At 38.6% G+C, this 23,384-nt stretch overlaps 2 protein-coding genes across 4 annotated transcripts; both read right to left on the bottom strand.

The window, feature by feature from the left end:
* Positions 1 to 1,083: 1,083 nt before the first annotated feature.
* On the bottom strand, positions 1,084 to 4,810 carry LOC6652895 (AP-1 complex subunit beta-1). 2 transcript variants are annotated; one of them, XM_023181315.2, is made up of 3 exons: positions 4,737 to 4,810; positions 3,016 to 4,468; positions 1,084 to 2,956 (listed from the first exon to the last, which is right to left on the bottom strand). In XM_023181315.2, exons 2-3 carry the CDS (start codon positions 4,438 to 4,440, stop codon positions 1,598 to 1,600), a joined length of 2,784 nt encoding a protein of 927 aa, XP_023037083.1. In that variant the 5' UTR covers positions 4,441 to 4,468; positions 4,737 to 4,810; the 3' UTR covers positions 1,084 to 1,597. The 2 variants fall into 2 exon arrangements, with proteins under 2 accessions (XP_023037083.1, XP_046867636.1); XM_047011680.1 differs by lacking the exon at positions 4,737 to 4,810 and adding an exon at positions 4,577 to 4,609.
* Positions 4,811 to 9,174: 4,364 nt separating this feature from the next.
* On the bottom strand, positions 9,175 to 17,050 carry LOC6652894 (probable cationic amino acid transporter). 2 transcript variants are annotated; one of them, XM_002075273.4, is made up of 13 exons: positions 16,943 to 17,048; positions 12,864 to 12,989; positions 12,658 to 12,811; positions 12,471 to 12,602; positions 12,295 to 12,393; positions 11,938 to 12,146; positions 11,659 to 11,830; positions 11,411 to 11,594; positions 10,744 to 11,330; positions 10,375 to 10,540; positions 9,927 to 10,143; positions 9,751 to 9,850; positions 9,175 to 9,687 (listed from the first exon to the last, which is right to left on the bottom strand). In XM_002075273.4, the coding sequence occupies exons 1-13, from the start codon at positions 16,976 to 16,978 to the stop codon at positions 9,422 to 9,424; spliced, it is 2,448 nt and encodes an 815-aa protein (XP_002075309.1). In that variant the 5' UTR covers positions 16,979 to 17,048; the 3' UTR covers positions 9,175 to 9,421. The 2 variants fall into 2 exon arrangements, with proteins under 2 accessions (XP_002075309.1, XP_046867571.1); XM_047011615.1 differs by lacking the exons at positions 9,175 to 9,687; positions 9,751 to 9,850; positions 10,375 to 10,540 and having other exon boundaries at positions 10,020 to 10,143; positions 16,943 to 17,050.
* Between the last annotated feature and the right edge of the window lie 6,334 nt (positions 17,051 to 23,384).

Raw genomic sequence — 23,384 nt, 5'->3', positions numbered from 1 at the left:
GTTACTTTAGCTTTGCTAGCTTTCGAGAAAATCAGTTTTGTTTAGTTTGCGGGGGCGGAACTAGGCGTGGCAAAATGTTTAAATAGTCAATATCTGCGCGTCTATTAGGCTAGTTTACATACCAAATTTAATGTCGGTAAGAAAATCTGTTTTATGTAAATTCCGGGGGCGGAAGGGGGCGTAGCAAAAAGTTGAAACAATTATTTTCTGCGCGCTAACTTAACGAGTATGTAAACCAAATTTAATGTCTCTAGCTGTTATACTTTTTAAGAAAAATAGTTTTATGTAAATTCTGGGGGCGTAAGGGGTCGTGGCCAAAATTCCAATTAACTCTATACATTTACATACCACACGAGTCTACATACCAAATTTGGTGGCTCTAGCTCCTATAGTCTCAGAGATCTGCTTGTTCATACAGACGGACGGACAGACGGACATGGCTAGATCGACTCGGTTGTTGATCCTGATCAAGAATGTAGACACTTTATGAGGTCGGAGATGCTTCCTTCTGCTTGTTACATACATTTTGGCGACTTTAATATACCATATGGTATAAAAAGTATGCAACACAGTAGAAAACCTATACAATTTCTAATCTAAGCAGCTCCTACAACAATTGAGTTATCTTTTGCAGATTATAGGCCTTTATAAAAGGCATTTCATATAAGAAATAAAGAGCGAATTCTCAATAATTCTAAAAACCTTAAATCGAATTTGCAATTCTACCTAACACATTTTGGGTCCCTGTATTCCCCCGGTTCAAATTCCGGTGAATTTTTCACAATTTTTGATGCTCATGGGCTCCTATGGGGATCTGTCCTAGGTATCCATAGCTAAGGTCCAAAATTCCCAGTAATAGTAAAAAAAATATTTTTTAAATATGTATGTTTATTTTATATTTATATATTTGTGTTTTAAGTCATTAATTTGTTGCATGATTTATTACGGAGGAGTCAACAGAATTCTTGAGTTTATGGAATGCGGTGATACAATTTACTATCGATTGAATCGATTTTAATAGTTGTTTTTTAATTGTTATAACGGTATTAGTCGAATAGCATTCAAATGAAGCAAATCCAAAGATTGCACTTGAATGCAAATTCTTTATTATTTTCATTTTCATTATTTGGGTTTTGCATTCCATTAAAATAATTTTTTTAATTTTTGTATATCTCTGTATATATAGTAGATATATATATATATATATATATATATGTGTATATATATGAATTATAGTGTTAAGTGCATAAATACGCAATTTCTCTGCAAATACATGATGCTATTTATAATAATAATCGATAATAATTAATGTAATAATAATAATTTGTTACAACGACGACATTAAAGGGTCCGGAACGAGAAAACATTTGCATAACAATTGATTGACAAATCTGAATAATAGGATAACGTTTTACAGTTTAATGAGAATCTAATTGAATTTAAAACTGAAAATAAACTTTTGGGTTTTATGGAGTGGAATTTGTCTACTATTTTGAGATTTGAAACACTATATGTATATATATGAATGAAGGTAGATTGAACCCTCGTTTCCGTTTCCATTGCCAATCTTTGTTCAGTAAATTTCTATTTTGGGCGCTTAAGGCGAACGTATGATGGCCTCGTAGGCGGCAAATATGATATTGGCCACCTCCACTGATCGGGATTTGAGGCTGAGGGTGGCATCCGGATTTCCCGGCTGCAATTTAAGCTCCAATAGGACCCAAATGTTATTTGTAAGCTTAAGCGATTGATAGAGCATATCCTGACCCTCCACATTCCGCTTGGCAATGGTGAAAATATTGTTGGTAGTCATTTTGGAGGCGATGCCATCGGTGGTTCCAATGACGCCACTTAGGCTGTACTGCAACTCATTGGCCGCGGGAATCTCCTTCCAAGTATTGAGGAAGACGCGCTTATCGAGCTGCCCATCTTCGGCAAACAGAACATTGCCATGAACTAGACAGGCGAAGTAGAAGATGTCGATGTTGTTCTTCACTGCCACCTGGAGATTATTAAGCGGTTCCATGCGCTGAATGGGTCCAGTGGTGCCCAGTGCTAGACTGACCTCGGTGCTCTGGTTGGGTGGCAGAGGAGTAGCCTGCAATGGCGCCGATGGCGATAAGCCGAAACTGTTCTTGTTGAGTTGAATGGCAAAGTTGGTCATGGGTTGCATGGCTTTGTTGGTTAGAGTCATGTCCATGAAAATTTCGCCATTGCGACGAGAGAATGTACCCTGAATCTCAAGACCTTTGCCCTTTTCAGCTGGGAGCCAAGTGACCTTGGGGATCTGTACGCCCACCGACAGCGAGTTGCCAGCTAGACCAAAAATGTCACCCAAGAGGCTGCTGGCACCACCGCCGGCGGCAGGAGCTGCCGCATCATTGGCGGGTCCACCCAGAAGTATGTCCAAGCCACCACCCAGCAAATCCACATTGCTTGTGGTTGTAGGAGCAGCAGGCATGGCAGGAGTATTAATGTCCATGGACAGCAGATCACCTATGAGCGACTCCTGATTGGGTATGACCATGGCCTCGGAACCTGCGCCTGGCTCAGGTTGGTCGCTGTTGCTGCCAGCACCACTGCCAGCAGAGCGATTAGGCAGCGACTTGCGTACTCCAGCGCCACGGCCCTCCACAAAGGCAGTGGGTGGCTTGTGATAGACACTGGCCAGTGAACTAATATGACAAATGAGTTCATCCAGCAGCGTGGGCTCCAACAAATCGGTCTCCTCGGAGATGAGTGGCTTATCGGCCAACACAACCTCTTTGGCAGCGGCTGGATCTGTAGACAAGAGTCGCCAGTAGATGAAACCACGATCACGCAAATCAGGATTATCCGAATCTTGAGTGGCCAGGGACAACACATGCTGGACCAGCTCCTGCGTATCCGATGGGCGCTTAAGAAACAGCTTCACCACAGCTGTCAGCAACTGCAACTGTACTTGGGCATTCTCATCCTAAATGTGGAAATGACAGAAATTAGGTCATGAACAAGTAATGAGAGCGGAGCACTCACCTGGAATCCTTCGAGGAAACTGTCGAGCAGCTCATCGGCATTATCAATACGCTCTGCATACTCGCCAATGATCCAAACCATTGAAGCCCTTGCCTCCGGTTCGTCCAATGTATCCAAATTCTCGCACAGAGTACTGATGATGCTCTCGTACTTGTTGGGATACTTGCGGAAGATATCTTTAATGACCACAATGGCCTCCTGCACGACATAGTTGACCTTGGTCTGGATAAGATCAAGCAGTGTGGATACACAACGCTCCGCCGAAGGCTCCACCTTGATGGCACAGCGCCCAATGGCACGAACGGCCTTACGCACAAAGTCCACATCGACCTCGGTGGCATATTCCTTTAGCTCGCTGAGCACCTGGGCGATGTTGCTCTGGTTGGCCAGACGAATCATTATGTCAAGCTTTTCGAGTTTGACATAAATTGGATCATTGTATTTGACGAAAAAGACTTTCATCTCATGCTTTAAGATGTCCGGTCGCTTTTGCACTATTAGATTGATGTTACGCAGAGCCACATATTGAACCTCCGGCTCCGATGATAATAGTGTGACCAATGGAGGAGCAAGCTTCTTGGTAAGCGTGGCACAGAAGTCACTGTCACTGGATAACATCTCCAGCAGCTTCATTAATACCTTGACAGCACTAAGGACGACTGCGGCATTGGCATGAGCAAGTCTTGGGGTGATACGCTCGCAAATGGATTGTGCTTCGCGCTCATCCTTGGGACTGTAATTGGCCAGTGAGTCCAAAATGAATACCTGACCCCATTCGGTGCATTCGTTGAGAGCCGTAAGCAGCTTGTTAATTGTTACCGAATTCATCTCAACCAACGGCTGACCCGATTGGCTGGCCTCATTGATTTCACTGAGAGCGGCCACTGCATTGGCCACCACCATGGGATTCGAGTCGGAAAGAAGATCCTTCAACTGATCGAGAAAACCCTGGTCCTCCACCATGGTGGCAGAGATATCGTACAATTTGGCCACACAAACAGCTGCCGTCTTGCGTACATAAGGATCCTCATCCTTGAGACACTTGCGCAACGGCTCGCACAGATATTCGGTGATCTTGTCGACCCGAATACAGCCCATGGTACGTACAGCCAGGGCACGAATAAGGGGATTCGAGTCCTCGCAATCCTTAACGAATGTATTCACCGCCATAATGGCCATATCCGGCTGCGACTTGGCATAGTTCATCAGGTATAAGTAAACCAGCTTCTTAAGTTCCAAATTATCAGTCTGCATGCAGTTGACCACATCAGGAAACAGAGCCGATACATCCTTGCCCACAGTCATGCTGGCAATCACCTTCTTTACCGCCTCCTTCTTCTTCTCCTTCTTATCATTGTTTAGCTCCGACTTAAGCTCGAAGATTTCACCCTTCTTGGTGGTGGTGAAATATTTGGAATCGGTCATCTTCGCAAAGATTCGTGTTGCGTTCGGCCTATGTACAGTGCGAGTAGAGAGATATTTCAAATTAATTTATCAATATTAGAGTTCCGCCCCACTCTAGGGGCGTAGCAAGCCTGCACACCCACACAGCCACACATACCGAATTACTCGATATCTCAATTTATGAACACGTCTTAAAAAAAACCAAATAAGAAAACAAATTATTTTCGTTTACTCAAAAGTATAATAGACATGTGAATGTTTTACTGCCTATTCCAGTAATATGAAATAGTAGAAAAGTAATTATTTCACTCTATTACCTTTTAAATTACAATTATTTCTTTTATTCTGCCCCACAAGCGAAAAATGACTAAGTGTTGCCAGAAGTAAATTCGATAACACGTTAGAAATAACCATGACAATCGATAATAGTGGCCAGATAGTCGTGGATACTGGTGGCAACCTCTTTTCAAATTTAACGGTTGCCAGAAAAGCTAAACATGACATTTTAAATTTTCTTTTGTTTAATCCAAAAATCAATAAAACTACAGGTTTATAAATTTGTTCAATATCAGCTTTCTTCCTCGTTTATTCTGCTTTCGGCACGGCCAGTTAAACATTTATTAAAGTAAATACAATATTCTGTAACATCTGTAAATACCGTTATAACTAATACTTCCTAAAGAACAGTTTGCGCTGGAAAATTTATCAATATACTTATCTCCATCACTACAGATTTAAGTCACTGATTAAGATACGAGAAAAGGGTAAGGGTCTCGAAAATATTGAATGCATTTATGGTCCTTTGCCCATTGCAGTCTTTACTGCAAGGAAATAAAAACTTCCGCGTAATCGAACATAGCCTTTTTTTAAATTTCTTTTTATCCGAATTTTAAAACACATACATTAAGAAAACATATTGGGTCGGTACCAATTGATGTACTTACCAACTGCTCAAAACAATTATTAAATAGTCACCGATATGTTTTATTTTTTGAATATCCTAACAATTTTTATTGGTTTTTTTTTTAATATTCTCAAGAAATATTTCATTTAATAAGTTATTAACACATAAAACAAATCAAGAGTAGTATGTGAATAAAAAATGTTTTCTTTTCTTACAATTTAACATCATTTTGTTTAATTTCTTTCACTTTGGTTTGTGGTATTTTGTTTAGTTTTTGCTGTTGTTCTTGTTGTGTTTATCGATCCATTGAAATATATATATATATATATATATTATGTTCTTTTTTTATATATATTTTATATTAATAGTTGTGTTTCTCTTTTTTTGTCAACTCTCTTCACCCTTATTTGGTATTTTATTTTTTAAACATTTTTTTTCTTGCATGTTGCTTTTCAATAAATAAGTTCAGAATAATTTCAAAAATTTTGATGATTTTTTGTTTTTGCATTTAGTAAAAGTTGTAAAGTTTGCGTTTTATGCGCTTAATTTATATACACATTTTTGTTTTCATTTTGTTTTTCTTGTCATTTTGTTTATATTTATTTGTTTTTGTTTTTTTGTTTTTAATAAATCATATTTTCAGTAATTCAGTCTTATGAAACAAATAAAAACTTAGGTACATTTCATTACATTCAGCAAGGAAAATCAATTAATTACTTTAATAATATCATTATTTGAGTGAAATAGGAAAACTATAGAATATAAATATATGTATAGTATGTATCCCTCTTGTCTTAGCAATTGTTCTATGCAAATTCATTGTTACTATTGCTGATCTGAACCGATTTGAAGTTAATCTTCCTCTTGTTGAGATGAATTAAAACAAGAACAGAAAAATGCAATCGGAAGCTTTATAGTTTTTTAAAAAAAAACCTCAACTTCTTCTGCTTCTCCCCCTTATTTTTATTTTTTTATTTTGAAATTGTGGAAAATTGCATTCAAAAACTCAATGTTAGATATTGGTTTTTCCCTCTTTTTGGTGGTAACAGAAAAATCTGGTGGAAGAACACAAACATTGTTAATTGTTTGTTGTTATAAGATATGTTATTCTTTTATTTATTTTCCTGTCCTTTGAAAATCAAAACAAAGTATATATGGCAAATCTAGGGATTCGAAATGTGGGAAAATTGCTAAAGCTTAGTTCAATAAAACAAAATGAGCAAAAATAGGGAATATCTTGTATTTTAGCTACAGGTCATTTGAACGGTAAGTTATAGAACTGCCTATTGCATGCTTTAGGGAGAATAAAGAACAAATTTGAAAAAAAAAATGATGTTTGTCAAAGATTTGGGGGATCACTAAGCAGCAAACACTTAATTAATAGTAATTACTATTGGTCCAGAAAACTCTACATAAAGAGAACACACATTAAACTTTGGAAAAACAAAAATAAAAGTGTTTTCTCTTGTGTGTGTGTGTGTGTGTGTGTGTAAGTGTGTCTTTTGGCACTGAAATTGAAACGAAATTATAAATTAATGTATACATTACATACAAATGTATGATAAATATTAAGTTTATCTTCCCATGACGTAGTATTGAGAGTTTTTGTTTTTGCCTTAGCAGGAATGATGCAACTGGAATTTCAGGGTATTTAGGAAAACCAAGAAAAAATAAAAACAATACAAAGAGCCCTCTGCCAGAAGTAAATACATTCGAAATTTTCAGATTGCTTTTCAAACTATTTGACTATTACTTAAATTTAGGATGAATAAATTTACATTTATCGTTAACGAGCCAAAGGTTAAATATTACAAAAAAATTAGGAATGCAATCAAGTGGGTCTTCAGTTGTTTTCATTCCAGGGATCATTCCCATAATCATAATTATTGTATTATTACTATTATTATGTTGAACAGTTTTATAGATAATGTGTATTTAAATTTGATTTGATTTTGTTTTTGTTCGTTTTTGTTTTTTGGTTTTTCATTTTTGTATTTGTTAACAATAGGAATACATAATAATAATAATATAATAATGTTAAGTAAGTAAATAACAACGGCATTATGTATTTTTAGTTAGTTTAGTTTTCATAGTGTTCATAGTGTTCATAGTATTATTTGGTTTTAGTCGAGGTACACGTACTTTTTGCATAGGTAATTAGCGTTATTCATCATATTTTGTTTTATTATAACTATTATTATTATTAATGTTATAATATTAATATTATTATTGGTATTGTGTGTATGTGTGTTTCAAAAGGGGCGTGGGCGGGGCCAAACAACTGTTACTGTCATTCAGATTAAAATTTTTTGGTATTTAGTTCTAGATTTATCTGCAATATGTTTTATTTTCTGAGGGGGCGGGGCCTTTCGTCTATGTATGTATATATGTGTATATATATCTCTTTATATATATGTATGTATGTATGTATATATATGATGTTTTTAGGTATGTAAATTATGTAGTATACGCCTTTTTTCAATTCTCTTTTGTTATCCATTTAGTTAGTGCCTTTTTGTGTAAGTTTTGTAAAATGGCAAATTAAAAAAAAATTAAAAATATGTATATAACATGTAATCTTTTTTTTTACTTTTTTTGTTTCCTTTTTTCTTTTTTGGTTTTTGTCAGTTAAAAATAGTTAGTTAGTTACAGTAAATGTATAAATATAAAGTGGAAAAGTGTTTTTTGTCTATGGAATACTCATAGTTATCATTTTATGTTCTATACATTTAGCTAGTGTGTGTGTGTGTGTGTGTGTTGTCTCATTTTCTTTGTTTTAAGTGGAATAGTTTGATTAGTTAAAATATTGATTTTGCATATTTTTGTATATGTAAATGTATTAAATGAATTTTTTATTGAAATTACAACAAATGCGTATCAAATGCCGCTTTAAAAATAACTTTTTGTCTTTCTTTACTTAAACTTTTTATTGTTTACTTTTTGTTTTTGTTGTTGTTTTAATTTTTTGGTTTTTTTTTTTTGCAAATTTGAAAGCTTAGCGCGAGCCATTTTAGAAATAGAAACAAGTGATTAATTTTTTTTTTAGTTTTTGTCAGGATTTTTTGTTTATATATATGTATATATAATATATAAGTAAATTCATGAAATGCATTAAGAACGAGTATAATATGTAGAAGAAGAGATGGTGTGCATGTATATGTGTGAGTTTGTGCGCGTGTGTGTGTGTGCGTGTGCATAAAAGATCCTTAAAAGTTTTGTAAAGAGTTTCTTTGGGGTTGAAGAAGCTTTTAGGATCTTTGCTATACACTTAGTTTTAGGTTATGTCGGCGTTTTGTCTGTGTGTGTGTGTGTGTGTGTGTGTGTGCGTGTATGTGTGTATATATAGAATAGGTGTATATAATGTACAATTGCATACACATAACACACACAAACACTCACACACACACACACACACATATGTTTTTTTTGTGCTTGTGTGTGTGTGTGTGTCAACTCAAAAGCTCCTCCCCCAAATAAAATATATGTTGTATTCAATTACCGATCTGAGCTATATAGTTCGATTGATTAACGTCACCCAAAAACGTCCGTCAATCGAATATGCATATATAGCTCGATTCGGTAATGGGTTGTGGGTTTTACATCATATACATATGTATATACATATATATATATTTGAAGATCAATTCTATATTCACATATATATATATATATATATATATATATATATATGTATATGTATATGTATTAATTTTTTGTCATTTGTATATAACAGTAAAGTGTATACAATACAGTAGAGTCCCAAAAATATTACAGTTGAGGCTCCACTGTATTTCTGAAAGATGTGTATATATGTATGTATATACATATATGCGATTATATACATGCATATATGTATATATAGAGTTGTGTAAATATCGTTATTAAACTTAACATTTCTATTATTTACAAGGTTGACTGACTTGACCGAGTGAGTAGATAGATACACAGATAGATACGAGGATAGGAGAGGAGAGGAGACAATGTGGTGGCTAGATAAGGTATGATATTCCATTTTATTGTTATTCCTGATTTCTTGCATCGAGTTGGGGGGCAATGAGTTGTATGTAGTTACGGAACTGGCATGGGGCGGGGGGCAATTTAATCTTCCCACGTTGGAAACTGATTCTCGTCCACAAACATGGAAAACTGTCCAGTGTATTGATGGTCCTGTTGCTGGTGCGGCTGCTGTGGCTGCTGCTGCTCCGTTGTTGTATTGTTGACACCAGCTTTCCGGCTAGGTAAACCCGGCGGTGGCACTGGTCGTCCTCCGCTTGCTGAAGCAGCATTCGCTGACGGACGAGTTCCGGTCCTTGCTGTGCCACTTGAAGAGCTCGTTTTCGAGCTGGATCCCGTGAAGCGTTGCTCTGCAGATGATCAGGATAAACATATTTGATTCCCCTATTCATATTTCTGTTAGGGTTACTCACTTGATGGTTGCTTAACATCTTTGCTGCTGGCCCAAACTGGTTCGTGGGTCTGGTTATATGACTGTTGATCCCAGACAGCCTTTTCCTCGACGCTTTTGCTCTGCGACAAGGTGATCACAATATTTTTAATTTTGGTTTTGGGCTGGAAAAGGGTGATAGGGCGTTTTTGTACTCACATAGTCCTTGTCCACATGCAACTCCAGCTCATCGCTGGCCTGCTCCAGGCTGCTATGCGTGATGCCATAGTAGAAATACATGATGAAGCCAAGCGACATCCAGACGGTGAATCTTACTAAAGTCAATATGCTTAGCTTAAATATTAGATAGATATTAACAGTGATTGCGATAGCTGGTATAAATGGAAGTCCGGGCGTGAGGAATGCCAGAGCATATCTGCGATAGAAGTCAGAGGATAATGGATTAATGATGGTCAACTGATGGGCCTACAGACAGACAGACAGACAGTAAAGTAATACAGTTAGATAGACAGACAGAAAGATAGATAGATACATAGATAGACAGATATACATACATACATACACTTACAATTAGATAGATACATATATAGTAAGTGGAAGGAAGGAAAAAGTATTAAGGGAGAAAATTTGATTAGATTTGCTTTACCTATTCTGTGGTTGTCTCGATATAATCAATAATATCACAAATATGCCGATAAACAAAATGAAATAAATGAATGCGGCTAGGCCACCGGACCAACCGATGGCCGCGAACAAATCCAAGAAGAATATGAGACCAAACATGATTCCAACTAGTTTCGTGACATACATGCCTTTGGTTAGGTTTGGTTTGGTTTTTTGTTATTTTGTTTTTTTTTTTTTTTGTTTGTTTTTGTTTGAGGAGGAAAAGCAAATACAAATACAAAAGCAAAAGAGTCAATTTCAATCAATCAATCAATCTCTATAAAAATTCATTTCATAATGTTCGATGGAATCGCATTTGTTGTTCTTTAGAATCCATTCATTCCATACATACCACTCTCCGCAGTGGCCTGGCCGGGATTGATCCACGGAAAGAAGCCGGGGCACAGGTACGCATAGTCATGGATTTTGCGTGTAATGAAATTGAGGCCCATGGTATCGAATGCTGTCGCCTGACCAGTTGGGCCAGTAGGTGCTCCATGTACACTGCCATAGAATTTGTTTTCGGAACGGTCTGACACCAGGAATTGATCGTCGCGTCCCCCCAAATAGCCTTCGGGACTGTCGTCGATAAACGAGTCGTCCGAATCAGACATGCCGCGTGTAACACGTTTAATTGTCAGCTTGTTCGGCTCCAGGACTTCGGCAGGCGTTGCATGCGGATCATGGGCAGCGGTGCCCGGTGCCACCGGGGTCCTCAATTGGGCGGGCAACAGCTCAACCAGCGAAGTGCTGTGCGGCTGATAGCGGAGCACTAAAACACAGGTGGAGACCAAAGTGTACGCCAGCAGTGTGCCAATGGACATCATTTCCACGAGAATCTCTAGGCGAATGGTGAGGGCCACAAGGGCAGCAGCCAGACCACTGCCAATGGTGGCTATTCCAGGGACATTGGTCCTCTGCCACAATTGCGACAGTTGTCTGCGTTGCAAATAGAAGAGAAGGAAGATGAAGGAGATGAATCTTGGGATATCCCAAAGAAGCATTCGTTCGTTACTCACCTGAAAATCAAACCATCCGAGGCCATGGCATAAATGACACGCGGCATGGGAAACATGGAACCAAACATGGCAACCGATAGACCAGCTGTGGCCCCAATGGCCACCACAGCCCGACACTTGGGCGCATTGACATATGACCACATTTGGACTAATGCTGCTCCAGTATTGATATGATCATAGGGCACTGGGACAACAAACGAAATGAGAATTAATCCTGCGATGCTGCTCCAAAGACATGCGCCACTTACCGACTAAAGTAAGCACCAGACTAACACTGACATAGGCAACTAGAACAACAATAAGTGAACCTACAATTGCCTTTGGTATGCTCTTTTGTGGATTGTGTGCCTCCTCGCCAGTGGTTGCGATAATGTCGAAACCAATAAATGCATAGAAACATGTGGCAGCTCCAGAGAACACCTAAACAAGAGCAAGAAAGAGAGAGAGAGAGAGAGAGAGAGAGAGAGAGGGAGAGGGATAGATTAAGGGAGATTCAGCTATCAGGTAGGCAAGAGGTATCTACTTACACCACTCCAGCCGTAGGGTAAAAAACCCTGATGCTCCGACCACGTTTTCGTATCCACATAGAAGAGACCGGCAGCCATTACAAACACCCACGTCGCAAGGTTAATGGCATTGAGGGAGTGATTAAAAATAACAGATTTACTGGCGCCCATGGCCAATATGCAGGTCATGATGAGCGTTATGCCAAAGGCTATAAAATCAGGTGGTTTGCCTGTGAGGATAGAAACCAACCAGAAGTATTGCCACTTATTAATGTGGCTAAAAATAATCACCCCATACACATCATCCATCCGCCATCTCATCCCATCCCGTACCATTCCCATTCCCATTCTAATTATGTATGTATGCATATGGCTTACCAAATATTGTACCAATAGACTCGCTCATCGTTCGGGCAATGGCGTTGCCAGTGAGGGAATCAAAACTAGAACTTAACGCACAGGCACAGGCACTTGTTCCTTCACATAGAAAAGAAAGGATATGTGATGTAGAATGAAGCATATCATCATCATATAATCACCATATCTATATTTACCTATTAGATATTCCAATATCATGTTCCAACCAATTATAAAAGCTACAAATTCTCCAACTGCCACATATGAATACATATAGGCCGAGCCGGATGTGTGTGGCACACGAACGCCAAATTCCGCATAGCAAGCGCCTAATGGAGATTGAAATGATAATCGATCGAACTTATGGACTGCTCGAGATTTTACCTGAGAAAATACTCGCAATAGCGGCTATAATAAAACTAATTATCACGCCGGGTCCAGCTATCTTTTGGGCTACCATCCCAGCAACAAGATACATGCCAGTGCCACAGCAGGAACCAATGCCCAATGATGTTAGATCCAAGGTATTCAGGCATTTCTATTTAAAAATATCATTAGAAAGAGGGCTAGAGAGGGGGAGAGCGACTTACCGTTAGCTTGGGCTTCTGTGGCTGTGCATTGCCATCCTGCAGCTGCTTCACATCCTTGGTACGTATAAGCTTCGGTAGAAGCGTGGTGGAGCTAACACCAGGCGGCAATGGCACCCTGAACTTGACCTGCAATACAGACAATATGTAAGAGAGTGGAGAGAGAGAGAGAGAGAGAGAGAGAAAGAAATGAAAGTTCAGTTCACAGATGGAAGCGACAACGAATGAATTAATATATGAATGGAATGGATGGTGGGAGGGGGAGGAGGAGGGGGAAAGCAATTTTAATTGGAAAGCCCAAGGCAAATGGCCTGGAAGGCATCTCTGCAAATGAAAGATGAGTGGCACATTCAACGAAAGAGATAGGATACGAGTAGAGAAAGAGCAAAATGGGTTCCATGGCCAGCGTCCCATGTCCCATTCCCCATTCCCCAAAGAACTTATTAAAAGTCGAGTGCTCTTTGATAAGAGAGAAAAAATGAGCTCTGGCTTTGGGCCCAACAACAAACAGGACTTGTCGCAATCGATAGTTTGCAACAAGTTTTATTGTTTTTGCGGCCTACGCAGCCAACCCCTTGGGATTGTGAGAATAAGTGTCAGGTCTAGCTAGTCCGATTCCTTGAAGTACCTTTGACGCAATTAAAACGACAGTCGGCCGGTCGGTCAGTTGGTCAGTCGGTTCGTCTGCGGCACACATGTCCCAGTTATAGCTCTTCTATTCCGACAAGTTGTGTGCAGTTGGCGACAATTGTTGCTGTTTTTTAGTAACCACTCCTCTACCCATCAGCTCTACTCGTTTTTGCGGTTTAAACTTTCCCTTCCCCCAACTATTTTCCCTTCGCTTTTCGTTTTGTTTTTTCTTTTTTCGGAGTGAGTTGACGTTATTAATGGCTCAAAAGTATGTACTAGTCCAACCAGCTAGCAACTAGAGCAAAAGGTCACCATCACCCAGCACCCAAACCGCCCCCTTTGGCCTGCTCCACCCACCACCCTTAAGGGGACACCTAACGTTTTGTTTGTCTTTGCTCTTACAATGATAAGGACGATGGTTGGTTGGTTGGTTGGTTGGTGTTGGCAGCAGGAAGCAATGTCATTCAATTGAAGTGCTTGGAGAGATCCTTAAATGTTTTGTGCCACGAAAATGAAATGGCGGCAAGAGAATTTAATTGAGGAAGCATTCTTCAAATTGATCGAATTTCTTTTGTTACACAAAGTTGTCAGTCTCCGCTTCCTGACAGAATATTTAAGTTGAAAAGGAATCAGTGAATGCAAAAAAGTTACTCTAAAGTTGAAAGGTTTGTTTGAATCCGTATCACGAAACTTCAAAGAGAAAGCGAGAGAAAGGGGGGAAAACTTAAAGTAATGGACAAAGCGTGTTCTAACTGCATAAATTTATCCTTGATTTTGCTAAACAAAAAAAAAAAATTCACTCATACGACATGTTGTCCAACTTTTTTTTTGCTACCATGTTATTATCTGTGTCTGGATATAGCTTCCAGAGGAAAGGTCAGTAAGGGAAAGAATGAAATACAAATACAATATCAAAATATTCATTTGAAAAACCTAGAAACTGTGAATCTCTTATAAAAGTTTTTCAAATGGCAATAGAATCGGGTCTAAAAGTAGTCTCGAAAATAACTGTTGACTGTCTTTACGCTCTGCTCGCGAGAAAAAACGAAAATGAAGTAAGTAAACCGGAAAACAAATATTTCAAATTTATAATAACAAATGCATTTACGCATTTTTAAAAAATTCTGTTCACATGCTTTTTACAAGCTTATTTCAGTATCTCGCTCACCCAAGCATATGAGCACATTAGCGCCGCCACCAAGCAACGGCCATCTCCGGCCTTGTGGAAAAACGTTTGTATGCATAACTTGGATATTTTTTGTCCGATTTTTATTAAATTTGGTATTGTGCTGGATATTAATATCATAATAATTTAAGTGTGCCAAATTTGATTGCATAGATAATCGAGTTTTTTCAAATTACGGGGGCAAAATCTTTACACATACAAAATGTGTGCATTTAATCAACAAATATACATACCAAATATGGTATCTCTAGCTAGAATAGTTTTTGAGATAAACGCTTTTTTTAAATTGCGGGGCGAAAGGGGGCGTGGCAAAAATTTAAAATAAATGATCACTTTACATACTACACGAGTCTACATACCAAATTTGGTGGCTGAAGCTTTCATAGTCTCCCAGATCTGCGTGTTCATACGGACAGACGGACAAGGCTAGATCGACTCGGCTGTTGATCCTGATCAAGAATATATATACTTTATGGGGTCGGAGAAGCTTCCTTCTGCCTGTTATAGGTGCATGGTATAAAAAGCATGCATCCTCGTTCTCTCTTTGAGCAGCAAACTTCATTGCTGTTCGGTTTTGTTTTCTGTTGAGCGTTTTACGTGAGACGCTCTCTTCCAAAAAATCGGGCAAACAGAGATTTCAGTGACGATTGCACAAAGAGACTTATTTAAAGACCGCTTTCCAATTCCAAGTGAAGCGGACATACATGAGGCAGTGAGAAGAGCAAACGATATCGGAAAAACTGCAATTGGGCGCTCTTTGACTCTTAGCTCAAAGTTTGAGTGAGAAGTATTTTGCGACCGCGCGATGTTTGCAGTGTCTATTGCATTTGATCTTCGCCTTCATTTCGTGAGGTTCCTGTTTTGTGACGGCCACGGGGTATTAGGGCGTAATAGGGCCGCCTTAATATAGCCCTGCCAATTCGATTTTGATAAAATATTGGATTCTGTGTGATTGTTTACAATTTCTTTCAAAAAAAGGTAATTGAGCTGTCAACGTGTCGTATGAGTTATATTGGAGGGTTTAGTCTGATGAAAGTCGTATATTAGTTTCAATCTAAACTTAGATTTAAGCATTTAATATGCTACATATATGAACATACATGCCGTTGTATGTATATTTAGGTAGACCATGGCCAAAAACATACATCGTTACATATGGAATAGTTTTCATTTGGGACTTGAATGAAATAAACAATACGTATGTTGGCACATAAGTACATACATACATATACAGAAAAGGAAAAATGGACAAGCTTGCGACTTGGGGGACTTGGGAATTAAATTTTAGTTAGTTTGTTTTCGTTTCATTTTTCTTGTTCTTTGGGCCTTTGTTGTTTTTTTTTTTGTTTGTTAGACTAACTTCTTTTGGTTCGTACTACTATTTCTGTTACAATTTCTACTCCCAATCCTAATCCAGTTGCCGTTTCAGGCTGTAAAGGGGCAACCAAAAGCAACAGAAGTGGCAATAAAGATAACTCAAAGCCAAAATGTAACCACCAGTCGTCGTCGTCGCCATCGTCGTCGTCATCGTCCTCGTCCTCGTCCTAGTCGTTGTCGTCGTCGTCGTCGCTTGTGGTCGTGGTCGTCGTTGACGTTGTCTCCCTACCCAAAAGGTTTCCTTTTTTAATTTTTTTTTGTTTTTTTTTGGTTTTTACGCTTCGGCATTGAAGCGCTTTCTTGTTGCTGCTACTGCTGTTGTTGTTGTTGTTGGCGTTGTAGTTGGTATTGTAGAAATGTACTTGCCACGTCTATGGTTGGCTTGTCTCTGTATACGTGTGTGCTTGCGTGTGTATGTGTGTGTGTATTAAGTATTACAAGTTTCTGCTTGCCTTTGCCTACATTTACTCTCTGACTTGACTCTGCCAAATAGATTTGCATAAGTCCACCTACATACACACACACATATATATATATATATGTATATGTATATAGATACACACACATACATACATTTACTCATACAGACGCATAGTCTGTGTCTGTGTCTGCGTCGGCGTTGAGTATCATAATGACCTTTTTACGGCATAGCATTACAAAGAGAGAGCCCCCGTATTGGCCTTCTTACCGAGGAAAAAAAACCGTTGCTTCATTCACACACATTGACACGCATACATACATACACACACATGCAGAGTCATGATGGGGCACTCCATTTTTAGCAAGAATAGAAAAGGACAGCATGTATGTATGTATGTAGTCTTTCCCCTGCAGCTTCATTAACTTAACTTATACTAAGCTAACTGTTCTTTGTTCTATCAGCACTTACCTTTTCTAGCACAAACAACAGATCCGAAGGCTTCATAGCTGCGACGTTTTAACCGTTATCAAATTTAATAAACAGCAAAATGAAGAAGAAACCAAAAACTGATTCTCTGTTTGAGTGTGTGTTTGTGTGTGTGTGTGTGTGTGTGTGTGTGTGTGTGTGTGTGTGTGCTTGCTGCTGTGTGACAATTGGTGAATGCTTTTGATTAAGTTCCTCTTTTGTTGCGCCTTGCTTATGTTGTTGTTATTGTTGTCGCCTTATCTCTGTATCTGTGTATGTGACAGAGATTTGCGTTTGTTGTTGTTGTTGTTGCTGCTGCTGTTGCTGTTGCTTTTTTTGTATTTTACATTGATTTTTGTTTGCAACGTCGTCATTCTACATTTATAAGTATATTCAACAGTTTACAGTTGAAGGATTCACACGTATAGCACACTCTAATTTGAACAAGAAAAAAATTAAACAACGAAACGAATGGATAGAAAGGAAGAATAAAAAAGAGAAAGAAGAAAAATTTAACAAAATTCACTTTCACTTTCTCTACCTTGGCTTGGCCCGTTATATTGTGCGCGCCTTTGCCTTCTTCACGTGGCTATCACACAGACACAGGCAGAGGCACAGGCACACACACGCATCCAATATTTTGCCAAATAACTGTTAACTTTCACTTGTAACCACTAACAAAAATACACAAAAACACAGTTAAATTTCTGTTTCTTAACTATTTTTGTTTTTCCACCAAACGCGTTTTTTTTATATTTTATGAAATTGTTTCTTTTAATATATTAATTTTATTTAGGATTACTTAGTCTTAGTGTTTTCTTCGGTATTCGGCGAATGAATGATTGGTTGCAATTTTTCCGTGTGTATAACTTTTTTTTCCTTTTTTCTTTTTTGAAGAATCAAAAGTGGCGAAACACACGAAAACTGAAAATGATGAAAAACGATTTTCGAGTCGACGAGGCTGCCTTTTGGTATTTGGCCTTTTGAAAAGAGCTTTTGTCTCTTACAGCATTACATGCGTGCGTGCGTGTGTATGTATGTATGTTTGTGTGTTTTTGTGTGTTGGTGTGTGTGTGAAGGTGAATTGGCGTTGCCAATCTAAAGCCAGTGTAGTCTGGCAACCTTTGACTTGGCAGCAATGTGAACAACTTCCTGTATCTATAACAGAGTTTTATTCTCTTCCGTTTGGTTTTTTTTTTGTTTTTTGCGCAAAAGCTACAAGTTTGTCAACGAAAAGTCTGACCAGAGCTCTCTCATACACATAGCACACACCGCTCTCTCACTCGAGTGCTCTCTCTTTTTCTCGTTCTCTCTCGCTGGCAAAAGCCCTCGAAAGTAGGCAATAGGAATTACAACGCACTAGAGCGCAGACGCGCAAACTTTCAATGGACAATAATTTTCGACTTTCCTTGTTTGGATACATAGATACATGTGTTTTGCATGCTTATATGTATGTATGTATCTACTTTCGCTTTTTGTTGCTTTTCAACAAGCGTTTTTTTTTTATTTTCATCTGCTCACACTCAAGGATACACACAGACACATATTTACATATGTATGTATGTATGTATGTACATATTCCCCTGAGCCATTGTTGCTTGGCTTAGGCAAGAGCTCTTCAACGTATGTATGCGCACCTGTTACCTGTGTGTTACCTGTTATCACATGCACACGAGCACCTGGAGTACTTGTTATCCAATTGGCATAAGTTGGAATTTGAATATCAAGATATATGCACATGCTTGGGCTGAAAAAAACATTATTCTTCTGCCAACTGTCTCCCTTTAGATAAGAGTAGCTTTTCAGTCGTTTTTAAGTAGGAATTAATTAGGGCTTTTCTCGCATATTGTGAACAAAACCTTTTGTAGTCTACTTCTAGGAGCACTATGGAATAATCTAACGGGAATATGGAAGAATGAATCGGCCTAAGAACTAAAGTTTTATCAAACATATTGTGCCATATGAACGCTAATGCTTACCGAAATGACAGATAAATCCACCTATGAGAAGTTCAATAACCCTCCAATTCCAATTCCCCTTCCCTACTGCTTGTTACCCAGCATCTGACATCATCTGGTGAAGATCACAGAAATCTAACGCTCGTAATGCCATCGGAAAACCGTCTGTGAGAGCAAGAGCAAGACTATCGGCATATGGCAAGACGCACATACATACATACAAACAAACATACATTCATCCATATGTATGTATGTATGTATGTATGTATTAAATGTACGTCCCTACGGTTGTTAATACGGTGATGGCGTTTTAAAAATAGCAACTATAAATCTTATTCGTATACACTCGTCGTTTTGGGCATACAACGTTTGCCCCATCGGGCGGACGTTTGCTCTTTCTTTTTCTCCATCTCTCTCTCTCTCTCTCTCTCTTTCCCTGTCTGTCTGTCTGTCTCGATATGTCTCTGCCGCATCGCATCGCAGAGTATGCGCGCCCATGTAAATCCGCCACATGCACTCACTCAATCTGTCCATCTGTCAGCCTGTCCATACACACTTACACACATACATAGATGTTTCTTCGTCTGTATATGAAACTAATGTTACTTAAGTTGCTGGGGAGGGAAATTCATATAATCTAACGAAAACGGGGAAAAAAATAAAGAATCGCCCAAGAAGAAGAAATCGTCGGTCTCCCCCCGCTCCCAAAAAAAAAAAAGAAAATACAGATACGGCATACGGCTACAGACCAAGATCATGACGAAGAACGGCAACGACGTCAACAACAACAACAACAACAACAACGAAAGCAACAACAGCAGCAACGTACGGCAAACGGAGCGTAAGCAATGTTAACGAGTAACAGAATAAAAAAAAACATCTAGAAATTTTAGTTCTAAAAATAACAGCTGTACTCATTTTCATTTTCAAAACGGAAAGCAACCAAACGCAATATGAAACAATTAACTAAAAAAAAAAAAAACAATAGCTAACCAAAAAAGAGATATTTACAAAAGATCTTTACTAAGCTTTTGAAGGATCTAACCTCTAGATTTTCGAATCATTCAAACTAAGCTCCATTAAGCTTACGGTTATTATTTATGTTCCGTTTGTCTTAACTACTTCTCAATATAATACGACTAAGAACTTGCTTAAATCACGATCTGCCTAAATCTGTAAGCAGTTCAACGAAAGTTTTATCGGATCATATAAAGGACTTACTTTATATGTCAGTATGCATACAGATTCAAATATCTCTCCTGAATTGAAATAATCGTTTGTCCATCCGTATGAACACGCTAGATTTCATAGACTCGTTTGGTGTACACGCTAATCAAGTTTATTGCCAGTTTACGCCACACTTCTGGAATTTAAATTAAAAAAATATTTTCCCAAAAGTTCAAGATATTAAATTTATTATTTTGATTTACACACCAATTTAAATTTAACGAGAAATAGTCAAAATACTCGTATTATCGTTTTTCTTACTGGGTGTTTTGTTTTGCCGCTGACCAGTGGGGGCGCTAAAGTGCACGTGTGCTTGTAAGAGTGATTAATTTGGTCTTTTCAATTTAAAATAAGTCTGGGAAATGACTTAGATACTTTATTTATTCTAGTCATTTGAAAAGCTTCGTCCCCGTAGTAACAAGTCCTTTACTATAGGTGATGGAGCTATAGATGGATGATGTCGATTCACACACAAGATATGCATTTATCCATGAGGTAACCCCAAATAAGATGATAAATGGCAATTTCCTATTACTATGTGTACAAAAATTGTTGGGATTTCATTCGGATTGCTTACAGAAAATGGGAGACAAAGTATGAGCACTCTGATTTGATGTATCTATGTACATATGTGTGTATGTATTCAAATGTTCTCCGATAGAAGAAAACACACAGCTAATATGAATAACGAAAACGCATTTACAACGTGCCAAAGTGCTATAGCGGCTGCTCCAGCGTTGGCAATCCCAATTCCGATTCCAATCCCAATCCCAAACACCACCAGCATTCATTTCACCAAGCATCTGATCAGTTCAGGCAGCTGCCTGCTTTGCCTGTACCAAAATGGAAAACACATACGAATATAACACAAAAATAAGTAAGAGAGTACCACCGCATAGTGTTTTACGGATACAGAGATACATACATACACTTGTTCTTCTTTATTTTTTTTCATTTTGGATTACAAATAGAATACGATCGTTGCCAGTCATCAGTCTACATGTATGCGTTCATACTCGTATATGTATGTATACACTCGTATGTATGTATGTCTGTACATACATACATATGCACGATGTATATGTACATACATACATACATATGTACATATATGACTCGTCTTCACTATGTGTGAATTCAAAAATACCGGTGGGGCCACCGTGAGTAAATGTTAAAAATTCAACACAAAAAAAGCAACAAAAATTCGTATCGCTTTCGAAAATGATTATATATGTACATAGTGACAAATCTTTTCGATCGTTTCGACAACGATCGATCGACAATCGTGTATGGCGACACGTGATTTTAGCGATAACCATCCGAAAAAGTGCCCACACACTAACTAATCAATGAAAATTTCAAGCCGGGAACAAAAAGGTACAGACAGACAGACGATCTATATATACATATGTACATATGTATGTATATTGGGTATATCGGGTACATTGGGTATTGGGGTATGTATGTAGTACATTAGCCGGTTAAAGGTGTAACGGCCGAGTGCAGGGTCATCGGTTGTCAAAAGCATTCTATGCATATATCTGCATATTGCGCAAAACGAAATTTGAATATTCACCGCCCTGGTTAGCCTAGAATATACATAGAAAATAGACTAAAACTAACGTACCGAAATGAGGGGAAATTAGGAAGCTAAGGTAAGAAATTCAAATTTTAGTCCGCCCCACCCCCAACCAAAGATGTCAAATCTGAATCGTCAGGGATTTAGCTTAGTTGGTAATTAGCTCGATCGATCCTGGGGCTCTACTAGAGTTTGTTGGATCGTTTATAGAGCCAAACAAAACCATTGGCAACTACTTGGGGTGCCGGTGACGCTACAATGTGGGCACATACAGATCTGTGTGTGCGTGTGTGTATGTAGATACTTGGATCTATTTTTATGCTACGATTTTTCCCACTCCAATTCATAAAATTGAGTCCCTATGCCACGGCCATTCCAGTACCAACAACTAACCAACTAAGAGGGTGCGATTATTGCTCTGTTTCAAGAAGATCTAGATCTACGTATACATAAATACATGCATACACATACACATACACATATGTACATATGTGTATCTGTGTCTCGTCATCTTTTGTGAGTGTGTGTGTGTGTGTGTGTGTGTTGGATTCCTGAAGTAGGAATCGCAATGGAAGTAACTGTTTCGCTGTTGCTCTTATGGTTTGGTGCTGCTTCAGATTCTGCTTGAAAGACAACCGACCGACCGATCGACCAACCGATTCTATAAGTAGACATACATATGTATTTATGTATATTTATACACACACACACACACTCAGACAGAAACGCTTGAAGATGGCAACACATGTGAGACAGAGAAAGAGCAAGGGAGAGAGATGGAGACAGAGAAAGAGTAAGGGCAAAGGCGACGACGAGGGCGAGGGTGATGGTGAGGGTGAGGGTGTGAGAGCAGTCGCAATCTACTAAGTTAAAGCACAACACCAACACCAAAAACCAGGGACCCGAGTCGACGCCTGAGGAGCTACTACTAGCTAGCTAGCCAGCTAGCTGTCGGTGAGCAAACGTTCTACGAATTTTTCGTCGTTTTTGAAAACAAAAAAAAATCCGAGCAAGCACATTCTGTTCGGAATCCGTACGGGCCTAACGATCGTAGCAATAGCTCACTATATAGCCACAGCAACAGCGTGAGTGTTTTTGAATGTAAGCACTTGTGTGTGTGTGTGTGTGCGTGTGTGTATCTGTGTGGCGTTTTTATGCATGTATTGGTGACTGCCGTTAGTATCGCCAACAGAGAATCGCGCGCTGCGGAAAAAGTTCAGTTTCAGTTTCGTTGTTGTTTGGTTTAGTTGGTTAGTTTTTCTTCTTAGTTGGTTTAATTGTATCACGGAAAAAACGGAAAAGAAAACGAATCGATACCAAAACAAATACAACGGATACAAGAGAGGAAAAGAGAGAGCAGGAGAGAGCCTTAAGTAGTAGTAGTAGAAATAGTAGAGAGGGCAATAATATTGGCAATATCATCGACAAACAAAAGGAAAAGCTGCAGCAGCATCCGAAATAACTGTTAAATCCGTTAGCCGCAATAACAACAACGTGCATAAGATACAGACAGAGTGAGAGAGAAAGTGATCGCAAGAGCGAGAGAGAGAGAGAGAGGGACAAGTAAACAACGCGAAATAACTGTAAATGCAGCTTTAATGCCATTGCATGCAAGCGTGTATGAGTGCGTGTGTGTGTTAGCCAGCAAATAGGACGAACAAAATATCCGTGCGTGAGAGTA

Source organism: Drosophila willistoni (assembly GCF_018902025.1).
Source record: "Drosophila willistoni isolate 14030-0811.24 chromosome XL unlocalized genomic scaffold, UCI_dwil_1.1 Seg142, whole genome shotgun sequence".
In the NCBI taxonomy this organism is placed as follows: Eukaryota; Metazoa; Arthropoda; class Insecta; order Diptera; family Drosophilidae; genus Drosophila; species Drosophila willistoni.
The sequence above is the reverse complement of the archived record's forward strand: the minus strand, read 5'-3'. Positions and strand labels throughout refer to the sequence as shown.